General features: G+C 33.0%; 1 protein-coding gene across 1 annotated transcript; it reads left to right on the forward strand.

Moving 5' to 3' along the window:
* The first annotated feature begins 1,990 nt into the window (after positions 1-1,990).
* On the forward strand, positions 1,991-4,655 carry LOC110616944 (protein DETOXIFICATION 49). Its single transcript, XM_021759478.2, has one exon. It carries the CDS (start codon positions 2,810-2,812, stop codon positions 4,454-4,456), a length of 1,647 nt encoding a protein of 548 aa, XP_021615170.1. The 5' UTR covers positions 1,991-2,809; the 3' UTR covers positions 4,457-4,655.
* The last annotated feature ends 5,619 nt before the right edge of the window (positions 4,656-10,274 follow it).

The following is a 10,274-nucleotide window of genomic DNA, read 5'->3' on the forward strand; positions in this document are numbered from 1 at the left end:
TTTTAGATTGTGATTAAACTCATATCCTTAATTCTTTTCATATTAATTTACCCTATTAAAAATATATATATATTAAATTAATCCATTCATGAATTGCATGTTTTTCTCTCACTTTTCTTTTCCCTCTCCTTTTTGTTATAAATACATTAAATTTATATTTTCATATATGAATATATCGTTAAAAATTCATGTATTCACACTAACAGCATTATATTATTTATGAGATCGATATTCTTTTTATATGTCCTTATAATTATATAATCAATTAAATTTTATATCATTCTCACGAAGAATTATATAATAAAATAATAATATTACGCTACATGTATTAATATATCAACAAAATAAATTATCTGATTGGATTGTATATATAAAATCACCATTGCACATTAAAATTTTTAGAGACTGCTAATTTATGCATGAAATGTTGAAAATCACATTAATCTTGAATTTTCAGTTCGTTACAGATTTAGTCGGCATATACCACCACATCTATAAACAAATCCTACATTGTCACCTGTTTTAGGAGGTGCACACAGTTTTCTCCAACATTCCTTGAGAAAAAAGGATAGAATTTGTGGGCTGTGGTCTTTCGGCATCAATAAGGAAAAGCTTTTAACGTTTTCCCCAACTTTGTGACTTGTCTAACCATATTTTTCATTGCTTTTATTATTATTATTATCTTTTAATGGTCATCAATAAACATCACCGTTAATCCAATACATATGCCATCCAAATAGGTATGTAAACGTGTAGGTAGTGCAAAAATTAAATTATCCGAACTCGAACCGAATCTGATTTATATTAGTAATATTCGAATTTGTTCTGAACTTGATTAAAAATTAATTTAAACTATCTGAATCCATCCAAACCCGATTATTATTATCCGAATAAAATCTGAACCCGTTCAATTTTATATATTTTAATTAATAATTTATATAAAAAATATTTTTCATTAATAATTTTCATTTAAAAAACCTAATATTTCTAAAGAATATTTAAATTTAAATTTTTAAATAAAAATATATAAAAAAATTTATAAATATTATTGTAAAATATATTTTTTATATTAAATTAATTATTTATATATACAGGTTCGAATAGTGAATACTCTATACATAAAATTTGATTCCGATCCGAACCAGCAATGGATATTATTTTTAAAACCTGAACTCATCCTAAATCTAATTATAATTACTCAAATTCGTTTTATTAAAATTTAATCGGATCGAATATCCAAAAATACTCGATCCGTTGCCATTTTAAATCGAAAGGCCACATAAAAGAGCAGACAAAACAGTGAAAACTATCCTCTAATAGAAACAAAGTTGGTGGTGGGGGCTAACTAAGATTCCCATTGACACAAGACGACGCGAATTTTCGGAAAACGTGAAAATGGGGGATGAAATAAATTTTCGATAGTCAATAATTCAAAATTTGTATAGTAAGGGATTGATGAAGAAATATCCAATAGAAGTTTCATTAAGCGTGCTAATTGGATGGATCAACTTTCTTTTATAGAAGTATCTTACACGCTTTTACAACCGAAGGAGCAAGAGCCGAGGATGGAGTTGTGTCCGTATGTTCACAAATTAGGAGTCAAAAAGGTCACAAACCGCGGGCTTATGCCGTTGTCACGATTCACAAGGAGTTGGCCACCCATTAGGGCGAAAAAGAGACCAACCCACTCAAAATCGTGTGTGGAACTGGAACCACAGCACCAGGTACCACTTGGACAAACCAGGTCCATCTACTGCAAAAAAGTATGACTTTGATCAACAAAAGCTGACTTTTACTTTCTGGTTAAGCCCTTGTTGGCACGTCCATCTCTTAATGGGTCTCTCTATAGTGAAACCACAAGGTCCCTCTGTTTCACTCGGCACCAGTCATTCCTAGACACCATGATATGGACGAGGATTGTCGACCCTTCATTAATATTACACATAAAACAAATCATGCAAAAGAGAAACGTGATTCAAGTCATAAACACCAACTCTTGAGAGAATTTTATTACTTCCTTCTAAACCTTGCCCACAAATGATACGTCGGCTTGGGAGCTAAAAAACAGGTTGCAAGCTTCTGCGTGGAGGTCCACGCATTGACCACATCATCACAAATTTGATGCAGCTGTTTTAGTGGATTAGTAGCGATTGAGTCCAAGATAACCAACGACGGCCTCTTTGGACAGAGCACAAACTATGGGGTTAAAAAATTTGAGTGGCAGAATCAAGTAAGCCGTCCAGCAACAACAAAGACAAGTTTTTGGGTGGCAATGGCCAATAAAAAAGTACTCCCTGCAAAAATTCCTCTTGTCAAGACAGCACAGATGGGCCCCTAGTGGGCTTAGTAAAAATGGGTCCATGAACAAATTTTGTCCTTGTTGTTCAGCACCTGACTATTTTTCCATACAACCTAAAAGAAAACGTCCAACAATCCTTTTTGACCCTGTTGTTATCTGTTGGGCAAAATCAGTTTATTTGAATTGAAAATTAAGTTATGAAGTGGAGAATGTATTTGAGAAAATCTGTATATAATCTCAAATCTTAGTTCAATCTGCAGAGTTTGCTCTTCTGCTTTAAGACTCACTTTATTGGCCGGTTACTAAAGACAACGAAGCCCTTCCAAAAAGAATACGATTATAAGATTGTGTGAAGTTCAAAGCTGGCCGTGTCCTCGAACACCCTATAAAAAACCCCTCCTCCATACCCATTTCAAAACCCCCCCAGTTCGTCCTCTCCCATACTCTCTCTCTCTCTCTCTCTCTCTCAACATTCTTAGGTTTTAACTCATTTTTTCATGCACAATAACAATGTGCCAACTAAACTCCTCTCTCTCATCTAAGTGCCCTTGCCTACTCTCAATCCAGGACCCAGAGGCCAACATGCACACCCCATTTTTGATCCCCAAAAGCCCAACCTCCAAACAACGGCAGCTGGAACATAAACTGCCACCCCAATTTCAGGAGCCAACACACAAGACCCTCTTTTATCTTGCCATTAGAGAAGCCATATGCATTGCCAAAATAGCTCTTCCTATGATACTCACTGGTCTTTTGCTTTACTCTCGTTCGATGATCTCTATGCTCTTCCTTGGTCGCCTTGGCGAGCTAGCTTTAGCCGGTGGATCTCTTGCCATCGGTTTTGCTAACATAACTGGCTATTCTATCCTCTCTGGGCTCGCCATGGGAATGGAACCCATTTGTGGTCAAGCCTTTGGAGCCCAAAAACACAGCCTTCTTGGTCTAACTTTGCAGAGAACTATACTTTTGCTAATATTCACTTCCTTGCCCATTTCTCTTCTTTGGTTAAACATGAAAAGAATTCTTCTCTTTTGCGGTCAAGATATGGCAATAGCGACGGAAGCTCAGTCATTTCTTCTTTATTCTCTTCCTGACCTCTTAGCTCAATCCTTTTTACACCCATTGAGAATTTATCTGAGAACTCAATCCATAACCTTGCCTTTAACATTTTGTGCTACTCTATCAATGGTTCTACACATACCCATAAACTACCTTCTCGTGACACACCTTGATTTAGGAATCAAAGGTGTTGCTCTTAGTGGGGTATGGACTAACTTAAATCTTATAGTCTCTTTAATCATCTATATCCTTATCTCCGGCGTCCACAAGAAGACATGGGGAGGGTTTTCAACAGAGTGCTTCAAAGAATGGAAAACTCTCTTGAACTTGGCCATTCCGAGCTGCATATCAGTTTGTCTTGAATGGTGGTGGTATGAAATCATGATTTTGCTATGCGGGCTGCTGCTGAACCCAAGAGCAACCGTTGCCTCTATGGGCATTTTGATTCAGACTACTTCACTAATATACATATTCCCATCTTCTCTAAGCTTCAGCGTATCCACGAGGGTGGGTAATGAACTGGGTGCTAACCAGCCCAAGAAAGCAAAGCTCGCAGCTATTGTAGGCCTCTCTTGCAGCTTCATTCTGGGCTTTTCAGCTCTAAGTTTTACAGTTACAGTGAGGAAAATATGGGCAAGCATGTTCACACAAGATAAAGAGATTATTGCCTTAACATCACTTGTTTTGCCTATAATAGGATTGTGTGAGCTTGGAAACTGCCCACAAACAACAGGTTGTGGAGTTCTAAGAGGAACGGCCAGACCGAAGGTTGGGGCAAACATAAACTTGGGTTGCTTCTACCTTGTTGGTATGCCAGTGGCAGTATGGTTAGCATTTTTTGCAGGATTTGATTTCGAAGGATTATGGTTAGGTCTCTTGACCGCACAAGGCTCGTGCGTTGTGACGATGTTGGTGGTTTTGGGTTGCACAGATTGGGAATTTCAAGCCCAGAGAGCTAAAGAGCTGACCGGAACTGTTGGTGTTGTAATTGACGACGTAGATGCCAATCAAGAGACCGAGGAAAATAAGCAATCGAAACCTGAAATCAAGGAAGATTCTTTATATAATTGTGGTGATTCTGATCAGTCACCAGTTTAATATATCTTTCGTTTTTCTTTGGGGGAGTCCTTAATTTTGTCCTAAGCTGTACAGAGGAGGGGAGGAGAGGGGTTATTTGATTTTGTCATTTTTCTGTTTTAGACAGGGAAGTATTTGGTATTTACTGCTACTTCCAGTGAAATTCAATTTTGCCATCGTAATCTCCAAAACAATAAATGTATGCGAAGTGGTTAAATGCTATACTGTCCAATTCAGAATTGCATAGGCATTGATTTTGTCAAAGTCCTGAACTTTAACTTTTAATTCATCCATTAACAAATGCAAACTTTAAGCTTCAAATTCAATTAAGATGTAAGAGATGTTCTAAATGTACAGGTCAACCACGGGAAGCCAATACATACATATATGGTTCAAAGCTACAATCTTACATGTATAAAGTTGTTGAAATACATCAAGTATTCAAACAAAGACCTTGAAAGCCGTATTGGTTCAGAATCCACATTTTAAATTCCACTAATATTGATGAGTCCTTTCACAAATACTATACTCCTGCATGCATGCATGCATGCACTCAAGCTTCCAGGACTGCTGAGTACAAGTGCGTCCTACACATTGTAAAGAAAATTTTTTTTATTACATATATATATATCATTAATTAACTTTTATTTGGTGCTTTAATTCCTATATATATTTTTTTAGTCGATAGTTATTTGGAAAAATAGAGAAGAATTGAGCCATGGTCAACAGGAATTTCTTAACAAAGCATGATTTGTCAATTCATCTAGCAGATAGCTGGTGTTTACATGTAAACATACACAAACCCCCTATTTTCAACATGCTTCCATATACGCACAGGGCGAATGGCAACCTAATTACGACCAATTCTCTTCTCTCCTGGCTTAATTCCTTCATCTTATCCCCACCATTTAAATCTGCGTTTTAATTTAATGCCTGCTAATTTCCTAAAATAATGGAGGAAATTATAATGCCAACCAGGCAAACCTAGAAAATGAGAATCTTCTGATTGATTAGTACTGAAGTACTTGATTACTAGGGAAAAATAAATTAAAAAGAAATTACAAAAATAAAATAAAATTAGCAACTTGGAAAGTCAACGGGGGACTTTAAAGTCATAATAATGAAGACTCCAAAAAAGATCTTCCACTTTGATAAACCTGTGTTGCTTTTAAGGTTAAGATCTATACAGAACTCGATCGGAATAATTAGGGAATCCAGTTAATTCTACGAGGTTTATGTTTATGCCATTACAGCTTGATCATGCTCCACTCTAACCTTAAAACTCCAGAATAATGAGCTAGCTACTACCTCAATTTCTGCTATTTTATTATAATTTATAATTTATATCCACATGCACATCAATATCACTAGAGAGAGACCTGGCATGAGGAGGAGGAAATTGACTTTATTAAATTTGAATTATCAAAAGAATAATCTGATAAAATCATTCAAAACAACTTCAATCATCAATCATGCCTTGTTTAATTTTTTTACAGTAATTTTTTTTTATATACCTCGTTTCTAGAATGCCCATTAGCTGTTTTGGCCTTTTGGGTCTATGCTTGGTACGCGTTCAACTTGTTTGACTCGTTTGATATTTTGTAATAATAAAAATAATAAAAATATTTTTTTAATTATAATATTCTATAGTTGAATTACATATATTGATTTTCTAGAATTGTATCTTATGTAACTGTATGCTAATTTTCATAAAGTGTATATATATATATATATATATTCCAAAGCCAAGGTGTGCATATACATCTGGATCACACTCACATTACATAAATCCAGGCCTTGATTTTGGAAGAAGGATATGATAATATAATGTATAGATGAACTCAATGCTGCATCATGACAAAAATACCATATTCAAACTCAAAACTTGATAATATATATTAAAGACTTGGAAATTCTAGAAAGGTAATAATTTTGTAATGTAAGGCAAAGAAGATGATTATTTCTTGTACCTTTTTGAGAGTTTGAAGAGAGCAATCGATCAAGTTTTTGCATAAGTTAATTTGAACAGATAGCAGATCTTGGTAGACTAACCCTTGGACTCTCAGCCCTTCCACCTCTTTAAGCTACCCAAGCATCAAAGTTTAAACATATAATATATAAAAATAATAATAATAATAATAACAATAGAGGGGAGAATGACCTAATCCCAATAGAGAAGGGCAATGAATATCCATGAATCATAAAAGCTCACGTGCCCTAATGCATGTATATTCTTCTTTTTTCTTGGATTTCCTTACTCAAATAAGATTCAGTTTTGATACTCAAGCCTCCACCAAACGATGCCCTAGATCCCAACTCTTTCTCTAATTAATATAATCAAGAAACATGAAATAATAATAATAATAATTAATGTTTGTTGAGGTTTTCTTATATTAATTATTGATGAGAAGTGTTGATCACTTTATTAGATTAAGGGGAAAAAAAAAATAAAGACGGTGAAATCTTATCCAAGGATAGGGATAGGGATAGGGAAGCAGAAAATGACGACATTATGGCTCTACAACGTTGTGAAATGAACTAACCCTTTTATAATTAATTATGCATATATTGATTTCTGCATGCCACATTTTTTATAATTTATTTGGTTTTTTTTTTGTAGAAAAAGACTTCAAAATAATGGAGAATGTGGCTCTACAGTTGCTCCAAACTAAATTACCCCAAAAATATTAGTAATATATAATATAAAATATAATATATAGTGTTAAGAAAAAAAAAAAAAAAAAACTCACAAGCAGAATCAGGTTAGAGAGTTTTGGTAGGAGGCAGGGTAGGGTCCTATGAAGCATGGGGCGGTACTTGTTAAATATTTTTCAGTTTTATTTTATTTTATCTTATTGTTCTAATTAAGTCCCTTAATGCAATTCCCTATTGGTAATGGAGCATGGGGCGGTACTTGTCTCATCTTTTTCTTATTGCAATATTTAATATAATTTCTCCATTTTTCACACATCTTCAAAGAAAATTTAATAATGTTACTAACTTTATTTTTTTTAATTATCTAATTTAATATATTTTAAAGCAAAAAATATACTGAATTTCAGTTTAATTATATACTAGTCGTCGTTTTAATGCTTCTCCATTTTCACATATGCATGTTATGTCATTTTAGACTTTTAAAGCAATACCCCCAAAGAAAAATGTCACATAATGATTGAAAATTATAATGGTCAAATTATTTGTCTTTATTTGAAGAAAAACGAGTCTTAGTTAAAATTATAAACCACAAATATATTGATGGAAGAAATTAAAAGTTGAATAAATTTTTTATTTTTACTATTTTCTCTTCATAATTATTAGTTATAAATGTAATTCTGCTTTTCAATAAAGATTACAACATTTTGGAATTATAATATTAAATAATAAGTTAATGCTTACTTAAGGCATGACGTTAAGAATGAATTGGAAACAGAAGCAGGATTGATTTGCCAAAGTCTTACTGTATCAACAATAACAAATTGCCTTAATCACAATCAATTGTCAACATATCCTGCATAAAATATGGGATACTCAATTAATTTCCTACATCAATAGAATCTCCGGCGAGATTGCACTCCCCTAATTATCATTTTAATAAAGGAAGCTGCTCAAGTAATAGCTAGGAGGGAGAGAGGGTAGAAAAATAAATGAATGCGGCCTATAGAAGCCGTCAAGCCAAAGAAAAATACTTGTGATTTATTAAAATTAATGAGTGAGAGGGAGAGAAAATAATAAATTAAAAAAAGTCAATATAATTAATACATAAAATCATTAATTACACGAGGAGATGAGGGGAAAAAAGTCAAATGAGATGGAGAGAGAAATTCAAGCGTGGGCTTTTGGGCGTTGACTCTAGAGCTCTTATTTTGTTAAGATTAAGATTAAGAACCTCTGGCCATCAATAAATAAATATATTTAGAATCACCAGCATACAAATGGCCGCCAAGAGCTTCACACCAACTAAGAAATTTATTTAATTCTTATTATTTTTGCACCATAAATTGCTAAAAGAATGCCGACCGCCATAAAAATTGACAAGGGGGGTAACGCTTATAACCATAAATCTTTTTGCAGGCGCCTAGGATTATTTAACAACAATAATTTATTCATATTAAACTACCATTTAAGTTTCAATCCTTAACGAATAAAAGAAAAAAAAACTGACAAGCCATGAAGTGAAGAGTACATGTGCTAATCAGGCAATAGATTTTACTCGGAAAAAAAAATGAAGTAATAGATTCGACATGCCAATTAAGCTGACAAGTCTTTCCAGCTCAGCAACGATACTGTATGCGCTGTTTGTCATCACTACATTATGAAAATGAATTGTACTTTCTGATTTGATTCGAAAACGCTTAATAATATAGGTACCTAATTAATTAACATCTTTTTCATAGGTGGCCTGCATTATTTGATTCAAAATTTAGGAAAATAAAATACCATCAATATATGATAATGAAGAATTAATTAAAAGATATAGAAAACTTATCTAGTTACAAAGGAAGCCGACACTGGAAGCTGATTGCAGGCATGGTCTTTGGATTTGGATTGAAATTTGTCATCTTCAGTTATTAGAAGAATACAACGGAAGGCAATGCATGGAAGAGACTGATTTATATATATATATATATATATATATGGATTTGAATGGGTCACGTACAGCAACCGGAATAGCCAATCGGCCGGCCAAAGGACGTAATACATAGTGCAGACTTTTAATTCAAATTAAAAGACGGAAACAGCAAGTTGTTAATCAACGTTAATTAGTGAAAAATCATAATACAAGTTGTTGTTGCTGTTGAAACGTTGATGATAAGAAAAAAAAAATAATTATTCTAACACAAGTTGGTGGCGAAATTAAAAATAGTGACTTAATTAAACCTGTTTAATTAAATTATATTGTGTTGCGTGGGAATATCGCAAGCTATTTAATAGATTAAGCAGAAAATTAGTAGGGAAAGAAACAATGGAGCTTAATTAATAAAGTTGTTGTTGGCTCAAATGATTACATGACCACATGGAATTTAGATTCTTTGATGTGTTCGTAGCAGGACTAGGTACCAACATTACTGACATGGAAGATATAGCTTCATTATTAGAATTAATGAGGTAATTATTAATTACATTAATTAATTTCCAACCGCTTTAATATAATTAATACTCACCTCATCAACTTAAGGTTTATGTTTGTTTTGATTGGAAGTTTGATGGGCCCACATGAGGGGTTTCACCTGAGAATAGAATGGGCTCTGTTCAATTTCCACTCCATGTCAAGGATTGTATTTGGATTGGATTGGATTGGATTAGTCATCCAAATAACTTAAAGAAAGCCAAATTAAAAAATCAACAGATTAGTATTTCAACCATGATGTTTCATTTACTTATATAATTTTAAGATAGATTTATAATTTAATATCTGGGTATTACTATTATTAATAAGTCAATTCTTATATTTTCACAAGTTTTTTAAAATATTTTTATTTTTTCTATCCCTCAACAAAATAATTTTTTTTATCTATTTTTACCGTTAAAAATATAACAAAAGATTAAATTACCTACCTTCTCCTCCTTCTCCTTCTTTTTCTTCATTGATTCTTTCTTCTCTTCTTCTCCTTCTTTAATTTTTCTTTGATTCTTTTTTTTCTTCTTCTTTTTTAATTTTTCTTTTATTTTTTTTTATTTTTCTTTTTATTCTTCCTTTTTAAGAAAGAGGAGATTCTTCTTCATCATCACCATCTTCTTCTTTTTCTTCTTTTTTTTTCTTCTTCTTTTTTCCTTTTTTTTCTTCATCTTCTCCTTTATCATCATCGTTTTTTTTTTCTTCTTATTTTTTGAGGAGGAG

The sequence above is a fragment of the Manihot esculenta genome, chromosome 6 (genome assembly GCF_001659605.2).
Source record: "Manihot esculenta cultivar AM560-2 chromosome 6, M.esculenta_v8, whole genome shotgun sequence".
Lineage (NCBI taxonomy): Eukaryota > Viridiplantae > Streptophyta > Magnoliopsida > Malpighiales > Euphorbiaceae > Manihot > Manihot esculenta.